The sequence below is a fragment of the Trachurus trachurus genome (genome assembly GCF_905171665.1).
Source record: "Trachurus trachurus genome assembly, chromosome: 24".
Taxonomy (NCBI): Eukaryota; Metazoa; Chordata; class Actinopteri; order Carangiformes; family Carangidae; genus Trachurus; species Trachurus trachurus.
This window is the reverse complement of record NC_139910.1, coordinates 4,750,847-4,773,792: the sequence shown is the minus strand read 5'-3', so window position 1 is coordinate 4,773,792 and position 22,946 is coordinate 4,750,847. Positions and strand designations below refer to the sequence as shown.

General features: G+C 43.0%; 1 protein-coding gene across 1 annotated transcript in view; it reads left to right on the top strand.

The window, feature by feature from the left end:
- The window catches only part of LOC311007112 (uncharacterized protein), a 142,305-nt gene that overhangs the window by 3,348 nt on the left and 116,011 nt on the right, over nt 1–22,946 (top strand). Inside the window, 22 exon segments of the mRNA XM_084000200.1 lie at nt 427–955; nt 3,349–3,462; nt 3,539–3,652; nt 4,592–4,702; nt 4,927–5,037; nt 5,654–5,732; nt 5,907–6,135; nt 6,288–6,580; nt 7,546–8,003; nt 8,005–9,042; nt 9,144–9,317; nt 9,711–9,884; nt 10,024–10,070; nt 11,793–12,315; nt 12,596–12,667; nt 16,787–16,894; nt 17,569–17,644; nt 18,432–18,654; nt 18,874–20,671; nt 20,778–20,952; nt 20,954–21,024; nt 21,227–21,400. Of these exon segments, the coding sequence (XP_083856326.1) occupies nt 427–955; nt 3,349–3,462; nt 3,539–3,652; nt 4,592–4,702; nt 4,927–5,037; nt 5,654–5,732; nt 5,907–6,135; nt 6,288–6,580; nt 7,546–8,003; nt 8,005–9,042; nt 9,144–9,317; nt 9,711–9,884; nt 10,024–10,070; nt 11,793–12,315; nt 12,596–12,667; nt 16,787–16,894; nt 17,569–17,644; nt 18,432–18,654; nt 18,874–20,671; nt 20,778–20,952; nt 20,954–21,024; nt 21,227–21,400 (6,691 nt within the window).

Sequence of the window (22,946 nt, the reverse complement as noted above, 5' to 3'; positions counted from 1 at the left end):
AAGAAGTAGTAGGCTATGCAGGATTCTCCTTTTTTCAACGATTGAAGTGACACTCACCTACGCACTTGTGTAGCCAATGTTATCTGTGATGCGTTTTTCGGTACGGACTGCCCCAGGTGGAGTTCGAATCCTGGTCCCCCGCACGGCAGGCAACGATGCAAACCGTTTTGCCAAGAGGTCAATCACCACTTGGCAGTCAGATTTGCATGCACTTTATGGGTGAGTGAGTGCACCCGGACCATGCGTTACACCTGCAACAGAAGACAGATGGTTTTGGTAAACAATTGAAATGTAGTGAAACATGATTCACAGTACAAAATGATATAGTAAGTTTACATGTTTCACTTTCATTAATTGTCAGTGAAGTTGTTGATAAATGAACAGATGATAAACCTCAGCTGTGTTGTGTCTTGTTCTCTCCATCAGACGCCTGTGAACTGGAACTGGACATGAACACAGTGAACCAACACCTCAAACTGTCTGACAAAAACAGGAAGGTGACATGTGTGACAGAGGATCAGTCATATCCTGATCATCCAGACAGATTTGACTACTGGCTCCAGCTGCTGTGTAGAAATGATCTGACTGGTCGCTGTTACTGGGAGGTCGAGTGGAGAGGACTGGTTCATATATCAGTGAGTTACAGGGTAATCAGAAGGAAAGGAGACAGTAAAGACTGTTTGTTTGGAGGAAATGATCAGTCCTGGAGTCTGAGCTGCTCGGATGATGGTGGTCGTTACTCTGTCTGTCACAACAACGGACAAACATCCATCTCCTCCTCCTGGGTCTCTCACAGAGTAGCAGTGTATGTGGACTGTCCTGCTGGCTCTCTGTCCTTCTACAGTGTCTTCTCTGACAGACTGACCCACCTCCACACCTTCAACACCACATTCACTGAACCTCTGTATCCTGGGTTCAGGGTCTTTGCTGCTTCCACCGTGTCTTTGTGTCGTCTGTAGATCTCACTGTTTCTCCTGAGGACAGATAATCAGCTGCCTCCAGGTCAGCTGCTTAAGTGTTGGGCTTAGTTGTTCACTGTCACACACTCTTGCTGTGAAGCAGATCTGTCTCAGACTAACATCCATCCGTCTGAAAGACATAATTGTAATCAATATCTTCATCACAATCATCACTGTACTCACAGTCATGGCTTGGTCAGGTGAAGGAAAATACGATAATAACATAACAAACATAACAAACATAACATGTTTAAATTTGTCGTGAGATTAAACAGACAACAAAAACTGCAGGTTTCCTTCACTCAGGAATCGAACACTGCTCCTCTGTGTCATATTCTGCTGTTTTATTGACCCGTCCATCCTGTCATAATTACTACGGCCACTAAATGTCGCCAAATCCACTGTTTTCAATCTGATGCTAAATCTGAAAATAAAAATATCTGAATCATTACTCATTGGTATTTTATTCTTTTCTTACTTTGTTTTATTATTAACAATAGTGTTTAACCCTACTTCCAGAGAATAAGAAATCTGAGACAGTGGAAACTGAAATGAAAGGATGTAACTTCTCATGCTTGGACCAACATTGATGTAAATCTGGACTTAATGTAAAAGTAAAAAGTGTCATGTTTTTGTACAGTGAATAAAAGACAAATAAAGGTCTGTTTAAAAACTGAAAAGTCTCCTTATACCTTCTCAAATTCAAATAACTTCAATTATTAATATTGACAGATGAATAGATATAGCCTAATTTATTTATCTATTCATCTGTCAGTGTTAATAATTGAAGATTATTTGTTATTGCATATTTATATGATACAAATATGCAATTCCAGCTAATTACAGTATTGACCATCATATATAGACAAGACATAAAATATTTATATTCAGTTCAGCTCATGACCACATGGAGGACATAAGTTGTGGATCATGTTTGGAAGGAATGAGTCTGATAGATAAAAATGGGCAGCTGAGATACTTTTATAGATTTATAGATTAAATCAATCACAACACGTCAACACTTTTCTCCACAGTTGGACCACTTTCTTAGGATCAGTGAGATGGAGACACACCCAATAAGTAGTGTTTACTATCTTCAGAGAAAACTTTCACATCCTTAATATCTGTCACAGTGGAGGAGGAAGTGAGATTCTGTGCCAGCTTCTCTTACTCTTACGACAAAGTGAACACAGTCTTTTCTTACTTTGTGTCTCTCCCTGTTTTGATTTCACCTTCTCCTGTTCTGCTGTGGATGTTTTATCCACGTGAAGCTTCAGTAAGTGACAGTTTTCAGTGTGTTGGGTCATTGAAATATAACATTACATCATGTTTATCTTTGGCTGTTTGTATCTTTTGGATGCAAAATCTTCAATCTGAGAGTACGTTTCTTTGTCGGATGACTGTAATTAATGTTTGACTCTGAAATGTGGCAGTAAAGAATCTAAAGTAGAGATGGGAACGTTTACTTAGAACCAGAGCTGCTGCTGTCATGTTGTGTTTGTTAACCTAAAATGAACATAAAAGTTATTTTCAAACACTGCTGCTTGTCTGTATCAATGTGGCAGATGGGGGGAGGGACACTCTGTCATTTATTTTGAGATGAAGGTGTTTGCTGGCCTCTGATTGGCTGAGCTCAGTGTAATTCGGTGCTCTTCATTCAACATGGCTACTTGGACTGAAAACTAAAAACATCTGAATCTCTGAAATTACAAAACTAAACAGAAGAGAACACAGGACTGACGTGACAGTGATGTCCTGTCCTGTAGCTCAGTTGGTTTCAGCAGTGAAACAGAAACATGATTATAAGGTCTGATTTCAGATCAGAATCAAACTATCAGACGGTGGAACAGAGCATCTGGGTCCTGACTAGATTTTTGTGCTCATGTTAGCTTTTCCTCCCAGAGTTGAGCATAGAGATTTCAGCGGGATCAAACAAGAAGTGAGAGAGGTTTTCATGTGACAGGAAAGTCTGAAAATAATTTATTTCCTCACTATATATTATTCCTCAATTTATTTCCTCATCCACACGTCTGATCACATGTTTTCTCTGCAGCTGAAGCAACAACAGTCTCCAACGTCTGTGGAGGAAGGTGGAGGCTCAGGTATGAGTGAGGACAGAGAGGAGGGAGCCCCTCCCTCTAAAACCACTCTGTGGGGGGAACATGAGAGCCAGACCAAAGCTCAGAGGTAAGATGAGGATCTCTAACTGTCCATGACTCTTCTCCATGTCAGAGCTTAGCTCGCACATCACTGCACCATCATTACTCACACTCACTGTCACAACAACTACTTAATAAGTTAAGAACTGATCAATGGAATGAACTGTTCAAAATTAAATATTTTGTCAAGTTTAATCAACTTTTCATAATCATTTGTTTATTCATATCAGCATGCAGCAGCAGCAGAGACCAGACTCTCCTGAACCCAGCTGTGTGTCTGCAGAGAGTAACTGGTCTATGGATCGACCTATTGACATCAAGGCTGGGCAACCTGCTGATGAAAGGTAAGAACTTAAAATCGGCTTGTTATTATTTGGCTCTGTGTGATTTTATAATTTCAAACTTGTTTGTTTATATCAGCAGGAGCCAGCAACAAAGAGCAGATTCTTCTGAACCCAGCTGTGTGTCCGCAGAGAGTAACTGGTCTATGGATCAACCTATTGACTGTAGAAGTGTACAACCTGATGATGGAAGGTAAAACCTAAAAACTGAACTTTATTATCAGACTCTCCTTAGAAGAAGAAATCAAATAGGCTATTGGCCAAAAGAAAAATAGTCCCCCTTTCTTCCCATGCTCTCTACATTTCTGTCTCTCCTCATCAGGCTGCATGAATGATGAGACATTGATACAGAGGCAAAGACGGATGTGTAGGTTTTCATTCATCCAGGTCATGGTTGTTGTTAAGTGCTAGACTTGAAGACAACTGGACTTCTTTTCATTTTTGCCTGAGAGTGTTACTGGGTTTGAAACATACAGTGAAGTGAAACTCTAGTAATTTTGTGAACACATCCACAGAGGTTGAATACCTGGGTCCTACTCCACTGTTTGTCAGACTGGTGAGGACTAGTCAGACCGATGCGTTGCAAACTGACAAAGCCCCTTGGATAAGGGGCGAAACGTATTCCTAGACAAATACAAGTCCAGTTGCCTTCGATTCTATTTGTTTCCCAGAGACATGACAGTTAAAGGTGTACAGAAAAGAAAATTGAATTTGAGCCCACTCTGGATCATTAAATTAATGTAATAACTCATCTTTCAGACGATGTAGGTCAAACTTTGTGCAAAATTCTATTTTTGAGTAAATCCGGGATGAAAGTGTGTATTTTTTTTCGCATTGGATAATGCAGGCGCACGGATTATACGTCAGCCTGTACACGATTCACCAGCCACTGCTATTGGATCCGTAATCCGTCATTCAAACGTCTGAGACACGCACACACACAGGGAGCTCGGTCTCGCCCCAAGCTTTGAATATCCCGCCCGCTCGATAACGACCAATCAAATTTGTTTTCCTCACTCGGGTAAACTTGTGTTGCAGCTCGTGACAACTCGGCGCGACACACAGGACAAACGGCCATTTCTGTACACCTTTAAGGTCCAGATTGATAATTTTTCAACTGTTTGTTTGTCAGGATGCAGCAGCTGAGACCACAATCTCCAGATCCCACCTATGCATCTTTGAGGAGTGACCGGTCTATGAGTCGTTTTATTAAGTTTAAAGGTGGACAGACTACTGATGGCGGGTAAGACTTGAAAATTAAACTTTGTTATTATCTGACTCTTCCGAACTTGGGAAGTGAGAAACATAGTAGAGGAAATCTCTTGGCACACTACAGTATGTTACTCTTCCCCACGTCTTCATTTGATGAGGATACAACTGACATCAATTTAATCATCATCTCCTGAGTGGAAAATCTGGTGCATATAAACCAGTAGAATATTTCCAGTCTGTATCTGTGTGATTTAGGACACAGCAACAGAAACCAGACTCTCCTGATCCCATCTGTGTGTCCATGAAGAGTGAGCGGTCAATGGGTTGTCCTGTCTTCTTTAAAGGTGGACAACCTGTTGATGGGAGGTAAGAACTACCAACTGACCTTTGCTAATGTTGGACTATTTAAAGAGGATGTGTTTTCATAAGGCTCAACAACCTGCTCAGGTAACTAGGGATGCACAGGTAGCTATCTCTGTTGGCCCCACAGTTGTTGGTTATACCTTGTAAAAAGTCGACAGGGCATTGAGATTTAAACCTGAAAGGTAACCCTATTCACACCAGTGAGGTGAGCATTGTACTCGTTAACTAGAAAATTTCCTCTGGGAAATTTTGATAGGACCACGGGGAGCTACGGCCGGTTTTGCCATCTCTGTCAACATGGGAATCAAACCCACGACCAATCAAATAGACACATGATCATCTTTCCATAAGCAATGATATGGAGGAGCTGCAATCACATTAGGTTACCTGTGTGTATCTGTGTGTGTGTGTGTGTGTGTGTGTGTGTGTGTGTGTGTGTGTGTGTGTGTGTGTGTGTGTGTGTGTGTGTGTGTGTGTGTGTGTGTGTGTGTGTGTGTGCGTATCTCTAGCTTTTATCACATGAAGCTACCTGTGTGTGTTTGTGTGTGCTGGTGTGTGGGAGAGAAGTAATATGAAGTACAAGTAATTCAAATCCAGTGACTTGATGTTTTCTCCACAGAGTTCAGCAGAAGATCTCAGAAGTCCACAGTGATCAGTCTGAACAGCAGCATCAACCAGACCTGGACTCCATATTTGTGGTCTGTACATCTACAATGACACTGTTACTGGTGAACTATGTCAACTACAGATTAAATGTTAAACTTCCATTTGGGTCCTAACAGTCTCCATTTTTTAGAACAGCAGACGTTCAGACTGACACCTGAATCACTTCAGTTGTCTTCAGGTTAAATTAAATGTTCAATCTGTTCCAGCTGCTGGAGTTAAACATAGTCACTTTTATGAAGAACGAGCTGAAGAAAGTCCAGAGGCTCCTGAGACCAGATTACCCAGAATGCTTAGATACACAGGGGAATGATGAGGAGATGGTGGATGGTGAGGATGAAGAGCAGAGGAGGAGCAGCAGAGAGGCATTTCTGCAGATCACATTGAACTTCCTCAAGCTGATGAAGCAGGAGGAGCTGGCTGACTGTCTGCAGAGCAGTAAGAGGATTTCTGTAAAGATTAAATATAATGGGGAAAATGAGACATTTACAAATACATTTACAAGAAAAAGAGGGGGAAATATTTATAGAGCAATTAAATGTTTCAAATAATTACTTTATGGTTAATATGTTTGTTGTTTGTTCATGTAGAAAGTCATGCTACCAATTGCCAACGAAAACTCAAGTCTCACCAACGGAAAAAGTACCAGTGTGTGTTTGAGGGGATCTCCAAAGCAGGAAACCCAACTCTTCTGAACCAGATCTACACAGAGCTCTACATCACAGAGGGAGGGACTGGAGAGGTCAATGATGAACATGAGGTCAGACAGATTGAAACAGCATCCAGGAGACCAGACAGACCAGAAACAACCATCAGACAAGAAGACATCTTTAAAGCCTCACCTGGAAGAGATGAACCAATCAGAACAGTGATGACAAAGGGAGTGGCTGGCAGTGGCGAAAGTACCATTAATGCAAGTAATGCCGTTGCATTAGGGCCCGTGGCCAAAAAAGGCCCGCGGTGAACGGTAAAAAAAAAAAAAAAAATTAATAAAACATAAAAAAAAAAAAAAAAAAAAAGTTTTAATTGATGGTATAGGCTACTGTATTAAATCATCTTGGCTTTTACATCATTACTGTAATTCGTTTACGTTATTCTGGATTATGAACATGCGCGCGTGACAGGACAGTTCTCCTGTTGTCGGCAGAGCGGCGGCGCAGCGTCATCCTGACCGTCTCTCCCTGTCTCTTTCTCTCTGTGTCTCTCTCATGAGCAGTGACATGTTCAGCACCGAGACAGCGGACAGCGCTGTCACTCACTCAGGGCCCCGGTCCAGATGGATTCGGCTTTTTTGAATCTGGATAAATACTTCTATCAGATCGGCATCGCGTCCAGGCGGACGGCGTTTTCGGGGGGTGAAAACGGTATTTTTTTAAACATGTCCCAGAGTGGGAAAATCTGAAAACGCCGCCTCAGCGTATCCGTCCGGACGCCCAAAATTGATTTTTTCTGAAACGATGTCATGTAACCTGATGAACGCACCGTGAGACACACACACACAGTCTATGGACGTAACAACAGCGGCCGACTACCGTCGGGTCGCTCAGACGCTGCGGCTGAATCACACCTGTTTAATCATCAGTGATATTTACTCTGACACGACTCCCTGTCAACATTTAATCCCATGTCTGAGTTTGAATACAGCGGGGGACTTCCCGTCTTCTTCTCTGTCTTTAGTGTTTATGTGTGTGGCGCTGTAGCGCTCCACACAGGCCTGGAGTAGCCTATAGGCTACTTAATTTTATGTTTAAATGCCCTACTACAGCCTAACCCCCCCCCCGTTATTATTATAGGGCCCGCAATTTTTTTTTTTGCATTAGGGCCCGTAGCAGACAACTTTCGCCACTGGTGGCTGGCATTGGGAAAACAGTCTTAACACAGAAGTTTACTCTGGACTGGGCTGAAGACAAAGCCAACCAGGACATATACTTTACATTTCCATTCACTTTCAGAGAGCTGAATGTGCTGAAAGAGAAAAGGTTCAGCTTGGTGGAACTTGTTCATCACTTCTTCTCTGAAACCAAAGAAGCAGGAATCTGCAGCTTTGATCAGTTCCAGGTCGTCTTCATCTTTGACGGTCTGGATGAGTGTCGACTTCCTCTGGACTTCCACAACACTGAGATCCTGACTGATGTGACAGAGTCCACCTCAGTCAACGTGCTGCTGACCAACCTCCTCAGGAGGAAACTGCTTCCCTCTGCTCGCCTCTGGATAACCACACGACCTGCAGCAGCCAATCAGATCCCTCCTGAGTGTGTTGACATGATGACAGAGGTCAGAGGGTTCACCGACCGACAGAAGGAGGAGGTTCAGAGATGAGGAGCAGGCCAGAAAGATCATCTCCCACATCAAGACATCACGAAGCCTCCACATCATGTGCCACATCCCAGTCTTCTGCTGGATCACTGCTACAGTTCTGGAAGAGGTGTTGAAGACCAGAGAGGGAGGAGAGCTGCCCAAGACCCTGACTGAGATGTTCATCCACTTCCTGGTGGTTCAGACCAAACTGAAAAAGATCAAGTATGATGGAGGAACTGAGACCGATCCACACTGGAGTCCAGACAGCAGGAAGATGATTGAGACTCTTGGAAAACTGGCTTTTGAGCAGCTTAAGAAAGGAAACCTGATCTTCTATGAATCAGACCTGACAGAGTGTGGCATCGATATCAGAGCAGCCTCAGTGTACTCAGGAGTGTTCACACAGATCTTTAGAGAGGAGAGCGGCCTGTACCAGGACAAGGTCTTCTGCTTTGTCCATCTGAGTGTTCAGGAGTTTCTGGCTGCTCTTCATGTTCATCTGACCTTCATCAACTCTGGAGTCAATCTGTTGTCAGAAGAACAATCAGCCTCTCTGTGGTCAAGACTGTTCAAAGACAAACCTGAACAAAAACATTTCTACCAGAATGCTGTGGACAAAGCCTTACAGAGTCCAAATGGACACCTGGACTTGTTCCTCCGCTTCCTTCTGGGTCTTTCACTGGAGACCAATCAAACTCTTCTACGAGGTCTGATGTCACAGACAGGAAGTAGCTCACAGACCAATCAGGAAACAGTCCAGTACATCAAGAAGAAGATCAATGAGAATCTGTCTCTAGAGAAAAGCATCAATCTGTTCCACTGTCTGAATGAACTGAATGATTGTTCTCTAGTGGAGGAGATCCAACAGTCCCTGAGATCAGGACGTCTCTCCACAGATGAACTGTCTTCTGCTCAGTGGTCAGCTCTGGTCTTCATCTTACTGTCATCAGAAAACGATCTGGACGTGTTTGACCTGAAGAAATACTCTGGTTCAGAGGAGGCTCTTCTGAGGTTGCTGCCAGTGGTCAATGTCTCCAACAAAGCTCTGTATGTGCACATTTATACATCTGGATTCACTGTGTTGTTTTTGTCTGTCAAAACAAAAACACATTTTTATAACTTGTTATTTTTGTTTTGTTTACTTTCAGACTGAGTGGCTGTAACCTCTCAGAGATAAGTTGTGAAGCTCTGTCCTCAGTCCTCAGCTCCTTGTCCTCTAGTCTGAGACAGCTGGACCTGAGTAACAACAACCTGCAGGATTCAGGAGTGAAACAGTTGTCTGTTGGACTGGCGAGTCCACACTGTAAACTGGAAACTCTCAAGTATGGTGATTTTTGTCAAGGCTTTGATTCATTTAACTCATCAATACTTGTTGTACCTGCTGATATCTTGTTATGTCTTATACATACGTCTATATTGTTGACTGTTTTTTGATCATTTTTATAGTTGTAAGTAGAAGCACTTTTACATTAGTAAAATATTGTGATGGTGAAGTCCTGACACCAGACCTGATGTATGGTGAATAATCACAGACCACAGTCAGACTCACTCTCAGGTTCTCTCAACAACATAGATTCACTGTACCTGCAGGATATGACTGGACACAGAGCTGTGAATAAACTAATGATTGTGAAGAATACTAGATAAAGATGATACATAAAGTATACTTTAAGAGCTTCATTAGTGTCACATACATACTGTGTGTGTGTGTTCAGTCTTTCAGGTTGTCAGGTCTCAGAAGAAGGCTGTTCTTCTCTGGCCTCAGCGCTGAGCTCCAATCCCTCGCATCTGAGAGAGCTGGACCTGAGCTACAATCATCCAGGAGACTCAGGAGTGAAGCTGTTGTCTGCTGGACTGAACGATCCAAACTGGAGACTGGACACTCTGAGGTATGGACAGATGGACAGACAACAGCAGTACTCACGCTGTGTCTTTGTCTTTCTGATTAACCGAGGAACTCTGCTTCTTGTTTTATGGTGAATGAGTGAATGTGAATTAAGTTGATCCTGATTTTGTTTCCTCCTCCAGGGTGGACTATTGTGGACCTCAGAGACTGACACCGGGTCTAAGGAAGTGTGAGTGTGTTTTAAGTTTTATTCAGGAGAGCAGGAGTGCACATGTTAGACTAGATTTTTTACATTTTCCAGACGTACAAAGTCTTATTCTCCCGAGTTTCATTCAGTCCCTCCCTTATCATGGTGGAGGGGTGTGAGCACCCAAATGATTCTAGGAGCCATTTTGTCGGGGCTTATTGTCCCTGGTAGAGAGAAAGTATTCAGAGGTCAAAAAACATGAGAGGTTTGAACCCCGCCCAGGCAGTAAGAGTCATGTGCGCTTGCCATTCGGCCAAAGAGATATCCCTGTGACCAAGTAGCCAGGGTCCATGATCAATTGGAGGCATAGTGACAGGATGACTCGTGACATGACTCTTACCCGGGAGACTAGGGTTCAAACCCCGCCCGGGCCCTCCTTCGTCCTGCCACTTTCTGGCGTTGTTGGCAGGATTCATGTAGCACTAATGGTAGGTCCATGGATTCCATGGATTCCTGATGGGTGGCAGCCTGCGTGGAGCAGGAGGACGTGCTTGTGAAAAGAGGGGGAGAGATGTGACAGTTGACGGTTCCTGTCACTATGCCTCCAATTGATCGTGTGCCCTGGCTATTTGGCCACAGGGATAGCCCTTTGGGCGAATGGCAAGCGCACATGACTCTTACCCGAGAGACTAGGGTTCAAACCCCGCCCAGGCCCTCCTTCGTCCTGCCACACATCCATCACTCAGGCCAAAGTCACTGAGGTGGTTTGGAAGCTCCTCAGTGGCTAGACACTGGGGGTGGATGAGATCAACCCTAAGTACAAAGTCTCTGGATGTTGTGGAGCTATATTGGCTAGCACGCCTTTGCAACATCATTTGGCAGTTGGGGACAGTGCCCCTGGACTGGCAGACGAGAGTGGTGACCCCTTTATTTCTGAAGGGGGACCATAGGGTGTGTCTATCATCTACTAGGGGATCAAACTAGTCCAGGGTACAGGAGAGGAAAATCTGACCAATAGGTGAAACTCAGATCTAGAAGAAACAATTTCATCCTGGTTGTAGAACACTGGACCAGCTGCACAGGGTGCTTGAGGGTTAATGGGAGTTCACCCAACCAGTCCACATGTGTTTTGTGGACTTGGAGAAGGCATTCAACCGTGTCTCTCATGGCATTCTATGGGAGGCGAATGTCAGACCTGGGTGACACATCTTTTGTGTGACGTTTTCTAGATCCAGCTACAGATGATGAGGTGGATACAGACTGAAAATAGACAGAGCCTCTAGTCATTCTCAACATTGATCTTTCAGTCCCCAATTAAAGGCATATTGATTAGCTTCATGATTGGATAATCACATCCAGACTGTTGTGAAACTTGTTTGTAGGAGACAACAGAGATTCTTGAGATTTGATGTCAAAGATATGAACTTTGTGCTGCAGTGGAAGACGATGACCCAGTTTCATTAGTGACACTTTATTCACTCCATGTGTTTATTGGTGTGGATCTTCATTAACCTCATCCTCAGGTCCACACCAGAAGACGTCTTGATGCTCATGTTCAGTAACTGTTGATGTTGTATACCAGTATATGTTGTGTAACTGGATTGTTGGATTTTAATTGAAATGTAGTCAAACATTAATCACAGTAGGCTATACAATAATATAAAATGTAAGTTGAATGTTTCACTTAATTAATTGTCAGTGAAGTTGTTGATAAATGAACAGATGATAAACTGCAGCTGTGTTGTGTCTTGTTCTCTCCATCAGATGCCTGTGAACTGGAATTGGACATGAACACAGTGAACAAACAGCTCAAACTGTCTGACAACAACAGGAAGGTGACATATGTAAAAAAGGATCAGTCGTATCCTGATCATCCAGACAGATTTGACTTCTGGTCTCAGCTGCTGTGTAGAAATGGTCTGACTGGTCGCTGTTACTGGGAGGTCGACTGGGGAGGAGAGGTCAATATATCAGTGAGTTACAGAGGAATCAGAAGGAGAGGAGACAGTAAAGACTGTGTGTTTGGTGGAAATAATCAGTCCTGGAGTCTGAGCTGCTCTGATGGTTGTTACTTTGTCTGGCACAACAACAGAAAAACAGCCATCTCCTCCTATGTCTCTGACAGAGTAGCAGTGTATGTGGACTGTCCTGCTGGCACTCTGTCCTTCTACAGTGTCTCCTCTGACAGACTGATCCACCTCCACACCTTCAACACCACATTCACTGAACCTCTGTATCCTGGGTTCTGGATCAGTCCTGGTTCCTCAGTGTCTCTGTGTCCTCTGTAGGTCTCACTGAGTTTTTGTACAATGTATACAACACAAATAAAGGTCTGTTTGAAATGGAAAACTGTCTCTCTCTCTCCCTCCTTTTCAAATTCAAATAATCGTACATAAATAACACTGACAGATGATTAGTGATAAATACACAAAGTTTCCGACCACAAGCCACAGAAGTTGGATTTAACAAAGCCAGAAGTATTTATGGAAGAAAATGGCCATTAATAATGATATAGATATTTATGTACTGTAGCTGGTTTTCATCCTGGGTGCTGTGTGGCGCTGCAGCTTGTATGAGCTGATTCTTGTACAACACCGCCACCTGGTGGTGAAAATGCAGCACAGCATCAACTCTCAGAGGTACGGAGGAGACACAGGGGCTTTTAGACAGAGGCAGAACTCCAGCTGTGAGCAGCTTCTTGATTTCAAAACTTGGTAAAACATTATAAATTCATGTTGTCTCACAGCAGCAGCCACTGACATTATCATGAGGACGACATTAGTCCTGAGACAGTGGACACAACCACTGTTCTCTCAGTCTCATTAGTCTCCACACTTTGTCCTTCCCCTGTCTCTCCACCTGGTGTCCTCATAGAGCTTCCTGTCTTAGCCACATGACCTTGCTCCTCAGCACCTGTCCTAATCACCACAACAACCTCACAGTAAAGCTGTTCACTTACACTCCAGTCGCATTGCAGAATGTTTTTTAATGTGCTTTATTGATATTTTTTGATTGATTGCAGAACAGTCACCAGGCAGATCTGAGAGGGGGGACAAGAGAAAGAGTTATTCACTTGACTAAGGTTTCTAAAATAGTCACATTTAGCACTTAAGTCTTATCACATACCACAAAGAAACAATGACAACATATAGCACTCAGGCTTCTCAGGAAGTATAATCATTGTTGTGTCTGCTTAATCAGAGATTTTGTATTCTGTGTCCATTACAGATTTTGTGAGATGTATGTGCCCAGGAACTTAAAAGTTGAGACTCTCTCTACTCTGGGGCAGCTGTGGCTCAGGGGGTAGAGCTAACCGGAAGGTCGGTGGTTCGATTCCAGGCTCCTCCTGGCAACATGTCGAAGTGTCCTTGGGCAAGACACTGAACCCACACTTGCCCCCCGATGTGTCCATTGGGTGTACGAATGTGTGTAAATGGTTAGATTTCTGCGCTGCCAAGCGCTGTGTGAATGTGTGGGAAAGGGTGAATGTGACCAACAGTGTAAAGCGCTTTGAGTGGTCCAAGAGACTAGAAAAGCGCTATACAAGTGCAAGTCCATTTACCATTTACCATTTACTCTTTCCCCACTTATCTCCAGGGGAAGGTGCTCATCTTTTTTCCTCCTAAAATCAATAATCAGCTCTTTTGTCTTCTTGGTGTTTAGAGCCAAGTTGTTGACTCTGCACCAGTCTGTCAGCCTCCGAACCTCCTCGCTGTACACTGTCTCATGATCTCCCCCTGTGATCAGTCACAGTATTGCATCATCTGCAAATTTGATTATGATATTGGAATTATGGGATAATGTGCAATGGTGAGTATAGACCGTTTCAGAGAGTATAAACAAATACAGGCGTTACCAAGGATACTAATTAAGGCTCCATTCCATTTAGTGTACCAGAGCGTTTTCTAATGAGCCACACCTGTCTTTGTTTATACTCTCTGAAAGGGTCTATAGTCTATACAGTGAAAAAAAGAAAAGGGCTCAAAATGCAACCTTGTGGGGCTCTTGTGCTGTGCTGAATGAAAGGGAGCGGTGGGGGCCCATCTTGACTGTTTGTGGCCACTTGGTTAGAAAGTCCCACATCCACAGGCATATTTTATGAGGGAGACCTAAACTGTCTATTCTATTCTACTTAGCCTTCTTCCACTCTCTCTGGTGCTCAACAGTTATTTGACAGCTTAGTTAAACATTAAAAATACTGTTGAGACTGTAATAATAATGTTTAAAAAAAGCCATAAACCTGGACACATCTAATAAAAAACAACATCAGAGTGAATAAAGTCCAACTAGAGACTGATATCTTTCTGTCTGATGAACTCTACAGTTAAGGTTAGACGAAAAAAAGTGATCACAGGTAACTATCATAGCCTACAGCGAGTGCTAATGGCGATAAATCAATTTGTTCATGGAAAAAAAAACAATTTACTGCCACAAATATCTCAACTTCTTTTCTTAGCAAAGGAAAACCACAAGTTTCTCAGACGCACTCAGACTACTGAACTTTATGTTAACAGATTAATTTATTGTGGAAACTTTGATAACAGTGAGGGGTTGTAAATAAAAAAGACAGATAAGAAATGTGCAAGAATATGCAATAAAATCAGGCAGTTGGAAAAAAAAATCTGACAATATAAAAACTCAACACAACAACAAAGAGACAGTTGTACAATGTACAAATTCAGCAGTATTAATTCTGAGTTTTCTGTACTGTCGCACTTTAACTGGCGAACTCTGAATCTGCAGCCTGAGGGAAGGACTCAGGCTGTTTTTGTAGTTCAGTAAGGATCTATAGTCTTTCAGAGATCCTGCTGATAAAACTGTCTCTCAGGGGTTCAGTGGGACTCATGTCATCTTTGCAGCCACATACGCTGAAGGTGTTAAACATGTTTTACTCAACAAGGAAACTCTAGGTGTTTTTCCAGCTCCTGTAATCTATCCCTCATGGACTTTGTTCACTGTGATGTTTTTTATGACTTAGTGTAGATGTGACCAGGTTTATCACTTGGACTTTAATATGTGTCCTCTGATCAAATGCAATCAGACATCGGCACTGACGAGGGAGAGCAAACAGCTTCTTTTCTTCCAAATGTTTCTTCTACACACGAAGGTGTAAAGTGTCTGAAAGTCGACCTGAGGTGAGTTCAGCAGGTGAAAATCTTACCTGAGAAATCTGTAACTGTCTGAACAGGATAACTGGTCACATTGTGATGTATCAGTGTTTAAAAAATAGAAATGTTTCTTGACGATGATTGTCTGGTTTATAATTTCTATTTGTTTCTGTTCAATGTTTACAGTTAAAAATATTCCAAATACTTTTTTTGAAATAAGAGGGATGCTTTGAGTATTTGCGATGCAGAACAAACAGCACTTGGAGTTTAATCTCAGATCACATGATCATGAGAAATGTCTGAACTACTCTGAAAGCTTGACTCAACCTAACTGTGGTGCATTTTATTCACTGGTGATTTTCACAGGCCACTGGTTGTAAACAGGCTGGCAGCAGGTCAAAATGGCCGCCCAGTACCTGACCTGCTTGATCTCAAGTTTCTAATAACGTATAGCCTATGATTTGTCTTAACTCTCTTACTTGTATTTATTACCACTTCTGACAAATGTTCAAACAAATATGTAAATGGTGCCGTGATACGTAAACATTAAAACATACTATTCAATATATAAGTGTCACTGTTGGCTGCATTTTCAGGTTGTGTTTCTTTTTAATAAGTTTTTTAATCAGTTTCTTAAACTGTCCATTGGATACTGCACTGAGGTTTTTCTATTCTAAACTTAAAGCAGAAGTGAGTGATATATTTGTGTTAATATAAGTCTTAAATAGTTATATCTTCCGACAGCAATCACTTACATAGAGTGTTTGGACTGAAACACGGGTCTGTCAGTCCCTCTGCTCTGCTCTGAGCCGAAGTGAAAACATTTATCGTATCCTACAGTTTTTATCCAATGAGGGGAGAGAACGGCATGCAGGGCTGTGTGTGCAGCCAAGGAACGCCGTGAATGTGGTGACGTAGGGACGAGGACTGTTATGGTGCGTTCAAGGAAACTCGTATTTTTCCGACCGTGAACTCGTACCAGTTCGATCTGGTACGAGTTCACCGGTCGGAAGTTACGAGTGGCCGTTATAGTGACTTTCACCGGTAAAACAGGTCGGAAAAACACGAGTGGGTTGCCTGGAACGCTACAAAGTCGTAAATTGTGACTTGAAGCTGTAATTTACGATTTCAAAAGCCTGCCTGGAACGCAGCATTAGCGAAAACGACCGGACCACTCACTTCTGCTTTAAGGGAATTTACATTGCATTAAAAACTATTTGGAGGGCACAATCCAAAATTTGTGTGCAACAAATAACTTTTGGAAATTTTACAAAAAATGTATGGAATAAAATAATTACATTGTGTCTGTATTTGTGTTGGTTTTGAGTTTCATCAATGAGACTTGGAAATCTGTAGAGCTGCATGATGCATCTCAGTTTTCTCTTTTGAGTGCATTTTGAGTGAATTCATTGTTCAGGTTGCACCATCTAGTGGAAAGAGAGTAGAACTAAATCGTCTGGTCTGGAATTCCCCGGCACTGACTGAGTTGTTGAGTTACATTAGATTAGTATTTAGATTGGAGCCAATCCCAGCCGTCCCAGGGCGAGGACAGAGTTCAACCTTCACAGGTCTCTAGTCTACTGCTGGGACAACTTATGTTTCCTGTTAACTGAGTCATGTTGTAATGTCTGTTGTTGTGTTTGTGTGAAGGTGGGGGCTCTGCTACAGTATGAGTCACAGTGAGGACAGAGAGGAGGGAGCCCCTCCCTCTAAAACCATTCTGTGGGGGGAAGATAAGAGCCAGACCAAAGCTCAGAGGTGAGCATCTCTATGACTCTTCTCAGCTCAGCACTCACATCACACTGTTGTTGTTTTATTTGTTCTTGATTGTTCCTGTTTTTCTCAGGGGGTTTAACTAACTTGACATGTTCTAGGTGATACCGAACAGTGCAGTGAAAAGCAACTTTTTTTTTGATCGGTGAATTTTTTCACCTTTGTTTCTACTAGCAACCATCAGCAGAGAGAAGACTATCCTGTCCCCAGCTGTGTGTCCATGAAGAGTGACCGGTCAGTGGAACGTCCCATTTTCTTTAGGGGTGGACAACAGTCTCCTGTCCCCAGCTGTGTGTCCATGAAGAGTGACCGGTCAGTGGAACGTCCCATTTTCTTTAGGGGTGGACAACAGTCTCCTGTCCCCAGCTGTGTGTCCATGAAGAGTGACCGGTCAGTGGAACGTCCCATTTATTTTAAGGGTGGACAACAGTTTCCTGTCCCCAGCTGTGTGTCCATGAAGAGTGACAGGTCTATGGTTCAGCTTGGTGACGTCAGAGAAAGGAGGTAAAACCTGATTTTTTTTCTCCTATTCTTCCTGTTGACTAAAAAATGTGTCTCTCTTGGCCTTACACTTCATCCTGTGTCATGTTATTCATACAAAACAACACCTATAACATATGTATAATTTAATGTTCTGAACTTTCATCTGTTTTCCACAGTTTTCTCCAGGAGACCTCAGTTCTCAGTCATCAGTCCACCAAGCAGCATCACACAGACCTGGACTCCATATTTATGGTCTGTAAATGTTCATCCACAGACAGAACTGATGACTACAGAAGTCACAGAGAAATGTTCAACCACTAACAGTGTCATGCTGCTGTCATTAGAGCAGCAGGGCTGTAGTCTGACACAGACAGGGACTGAGTCAGAATTAAAAAGGCTAAAGGAGGCAGAGAGTGGGAGAGTGAAGCTGTAGGAAACTAAAACACATCAGATCATCATCAAGCAGGAATTATCTGGCCTGGATACGTTGACAAGTTTTACTAAAAAAATCTGCTCAGTCTCTCCCTCACTCATCTGCTCTAGATCCTTCAAAGAGGTTTGTCATCTGTGTAGTTATCAGATGATTCCAGCTGTTTTCTTCTCTCTCTGACCTCCATCAATGTAGTTCATCAATTAACTAATTCAGGTAGTCCAAGATTACAACAGACACACAGAACAACTTCTCTGGTTTAAAGTGAAATTCACCAACACAACTCAAAGTAGGACATGCTGGAAAACAATAATATAAAACAATTCAAAGTTATTGTCTATCCCGTCTCATATTTTGTCCTGGAGGAAACTCCACCTGATCAGCACTTCTGTCTTATCGGAATTAAAATTCAAAAACTTGACTGAGCAAAAAGGTAGTGAGTCAGTTTTCTGAGGTCAGTACATTTGGATAATGTCTGTTTAGCTGTGGAAAGAGATTTGGTGGCAGATGGTGCATCACCAGTCATGGTGACTGATGGTCTGATTGGATGATATATGGGTTTGTAGCCTACCTAAAATGAAGTTTACACAGTGTGTTATTGTGTTCCAGCTGCTGGAGGAGCACATTGTCTGTTTTGTGAAGGACGAGCTGAAGAGAGTCCAAAGAGTTCTGAGTCCAGATTACCCAGAATTCTTCAGGACTCAGGAGAGAGAAGAGGAGGTGAACAGTGAGGATGAAGAGCAGAGAAACTTTAGAAATGCATTTGTGAAGATCACAGTGAACTTGCTGAGGACAATGAGGCAGGAGGAGCTGGCTGACTGTCTGCAGATCAGTAAGACGATTTCTCCAAAGATTTGAAAAGAATCGGACATTTACTAACTCAACAGAAGGAATGAAACGTTATTATGGTGATTCTAAAGTGGAATGAAGTCATGCTGCAGTTTGTCATAGTAAATTTAAATCTAACTTGAAGAAATTCCCTTGGGATGGTGAAAAATAAATGATAATGAAATTTGATTGATTCATTGGTTTCATGTTTTTCTCTATGTAGGAAGCTCTGCTGCATTTTGTCGACGTAAACTCAAATCCAACCTGAAGAAGAAGTTCCAGTGTGTGTTTGAGGGGATCTCTAAAGCAGGAAACCCAACTCTTCTGAATCAGATCTACACAGAGCTCTTCATCACAGAGGGAGGGACTGGAGAGGTCAATGATGAACATGAGGTCAGACAGATTGAAACAGCATCCAGGAGACCAGACAGACCAGAAACAACCATCAGACATGAAGACATCTTTAAAGCCTCACCTGGAAGAGATGAACCAATCAGAACAGTGATGACAAAGGGAGTGGCTGGCATTGGGAAAACAGTCTTAACACAGAAGTTCACTCTGGACTGGGCTGAAGACAAAGCCAACCAGGACATACATTTCACATTTCCATTCACCTTCAGAGAGCTGAATGTGCTGAAAGAGAAAAGGTTCAGCTTGGTGGAACTTGTTCATCACTTCTTCTCTGAAACCAAAGAAGCAGGAATCTGCAGGTTTGATCAGTTCCAGGTCGTCTTCATTTTTGACGGTCTGGATGAGTGTCGACTTCCTCTGGACTTCCACAACACTGAGATCCTGACTAATGTGACAGAGTCCACCTCAGTCAACGTGCTGCTGACCAACCTCATCAGGGGGACACTGCTTCCTTCTGCTCGCCTCTGGATAACCACAAGACCTGCAGCAGCCAATCAGATCCCTCCTGAGTGTGTTGACATGGTGACAGAGGTCAGAGGGTTCACTGGCCCACAAAAGGAGGAGTACTTCAGGAAGAGGTTCAGAGATGAGGAGCAGGCCAGAAAGATCATCTCCCACATCAAGACATCACGAAGCCTCCACATCATGTGCCACATCCCAGTCTTCTGCTGGATCACTGCTACAGTTCTGGAGAAGCTGTTGAAGACCAGAGAGGGAGGAGAGCTACCCAAGACCCTGACTGAGATGTACATCCACTTCCTGGTGGTTCAGACAAAGCTGAAGAAGATCAAGTATGATGGAGGAGCTGGGACAGATCCACACTGGAGTAAAAAGAGCAGGAAGATGATTAAGTCTCTGGGAAAACTGGCTTTTGAGCAGCTGCAGAGAGGAAACCTGATCTTCTATGAATCAGACCTGACAGAGTGTGGCATCGATATCAGAGCAGCCTCAGTGAAATCAGGAGTCTTCACACAGATCTTTAGAGAGGAGAGAGGCCTGTACCAGGACAAGGTGTTCTGCTTCGTCCATCTGAGTGTTCAGGAGTTTCTGGCTGCTCTTCATGTTCATCTGACCTTCGTCAACTCTGGAGTCGATCTGCTGTCAGAAGAACAAAAAGAATCTTTGTGGACTAAAGTGTTTGGAGAAAAACCAACACTCTTCTATCAGAGAGCTGTGGACAAGGCCTTACAGAGTCCAAATGGACACCTGGACTTGTTCCTCCGCTTCCTCCTGGGTCTTTCACTGGAGACCAATCAGACTCTTCTACAAGATCTAATGTCACAGACAGGAAGTAACTCACAGACCAATCAGGAAACAGTCCAGTACATCAAGAAGAAGATCAGTGAGAATCTGTCTCCAGAGAAAAGCATCAACCTGTTCCACTGTCTGAATGAACTGAATGATCGCTATCTAGTGGAGGAGATCCAACAGTCCCTGAGATCAGGACGTCTCTCCACAGTTAACCTGTTTTCTGCTCAGTGGTCAGCTCTGGTCTTCATCTTACTGTCATCAGAAAAAGATCTGGACGAGTTTGACCTGAAGAAATACTCTGCTTCAGAGGAGGCTCTTCTGAGGCTTCTGCCAGTGGTCAAAGCCTCCAACAAAGCTCTGTGTGTGAAATATATCCATCTGGATTCACTGTGTTGTTTTGTTGTGTCAAAAAAAAAATCTGTTGTTGTTTTTTTAATAACGAGTGTTTCATCTCCTACTTTTCAGACTGAGTGGCTGTAACCTCTCAGAAAGAAGTTGTGAAGCTCTGTCCTCAGTCCTCAGCTCCCAGTCCTCTAGTCTGAGAGAACTGGACCTGAGTAACAACGACCTGCAGGATTCAGGAGTGAAGCAGTTGTCTGTTGGACTGGAGAGTCCACACTGTAAACTGGAAACTCTCAGGTAGGGTGATGTTTGTCAAGACTTTGATTCATGTAGCTCATCAAGACTTGCACCTGCAGAAATGTCCATACATGTTGATCATTTCTGATCATTTGTCTGAGTTATGTTCTCTTTTCTGATTAATTGTATTGAGTAAAATGGAGTAACAGTAACAGCACTTTAACATAAGTAAACTATTGTGGTGGTAAAAAAAAAATAATAATAATAATAATAATTTGCCAAAACAAAATCACATTATTGAAACTGGTGCCTTTTGTTTTGTTGTTTACTTTCAGACTGAGTGGCTGTAACCTCTCAGAGAGAAGCTGTGAAGCTCTGTCCTCAGTCCTCAGCTCCCAGTCCTCTAGTCTGAGAGAACTGGACCTGAGTAACAACGACCTGCAGGATTCAGGAGTGAAGCTGTTGTCTGTTGGACTGAAGAGTCCACACTGTAAACTGGGAAGTCTTAGGTAGGGTGTTCTTTGTCAAGGCTTTGAGTCATGTTGCTTATCAATACCTGTTATGCCTGCTGAAATCTTTATACATCTTTATTGATGATCATTTCTTTCATTTGTCTCAGTTGTGTCCTCTTTTCTGTTTGTTTTGATTTGAATTGTAATTGAGTGACAGTAACAAGACTTTTACTTCAGTAAAGAATCATGGTGATCAAAAACTCCAAGAAGACCTGACACCAGACCTGATGTTTGGTGAATAATCACATACCTAAGTCAGTTTCTCTCATTAACTCTTTCGCGACCAGCCGACCACACTAATTGCTCAGCACATCCGCTCCGGACCACATGTTTTTGGCTATTTGTTTACCTTTTATCTCACGTCGAAGCGAACTCTGTACATCACCTAGAAACAAACGGTTTTCACGTGGTTGAAGAGTGACTTTCCAACGTGCTCCTCGAAAAAACGGCGAGTTTTTCTGCCGTTTCGTTCGTGAGTACGAAGGAGAAGAAGAGAGCTCGGTTTCTCCAAAAACGGAGCTCCCGCTCTAGTCTCAGAGAAAAATTCACTTTTGTGTCAAGTGGCAATCGGCTCATTTTACCGGTACTCTGCAGTGTGGCATGTCTCCCAAATCATTTCTACGGCTAAATTAGTATTTTTGTAGTCAAATCTGGGGGGTGTGCAGCGGTGCGGGTCTCTGGCTGCAGCGGAGCAGCCCGGTGACACTCCTGTGTGACTGGCCGCGGGTGGGTGCTCTGGGGCGCGGGCGGCCGGCTCACAGCACCCGCTGCACAGCGCCCGCTCCGCTGCACCGTGAAAACAGCAGAGATAACCGGCTTTCAGATCCGAGTCTCCAAACCAGAAACGTTTGTAACAGCACCGGAAAAAGTCGCCAGATTTGTCGGCAGTCGCTTTTGTGAAAAAAAGTCGCCAAGAGGGTTTGGAAAGTCGCCAGATTTAGCGAGAAAGTCGCAACACTGTAGCCGACAGCCATACAGCACGCTGCACGCTGTCCCCAGAGCAGCATTCAAGGAGACCTTTTACTCAAAATCACACAGTTTAAAACATTATGTTTTGATTGTAGTTTAAAACAGTTTTACATATCAGAGGACTACCATATTCACACACAGGGTACCTGAGAGTGTCTATTATCATAATCTTTGGCGAGTTTTTTTTTTTTTAGCCTTTATTTAACCAGGTAAAAGACCCATTGAGATCGGGATCTCATTTTCAAGGGTGACCTGGCCAAGAGGGCAGCGGCACACGTCGTCAACATTATAAAATACAAAATACATTACAATATTACATTATAATAAATAGGGCCATGTTACAGTAGAGGTTAAAAAAAAGTGCAGGGAGCAAGGAGGTCAAGGTGACAAGGTTGGTCAGCAAAGGCACCGCTCAAATGATTTTTGTTGTCGGACCTTTAAGAAGTGACGAAATACACCAAGAGATACAAGTTCAGACAATTTCAGTTAACTCGTCAATGGTCGCGCAAGAGTTAACACTGTGTGTGTGTGTGTGTGTGTGTGTGTGTGTGTGTGTGTGTGTGTGTGTGTGTGT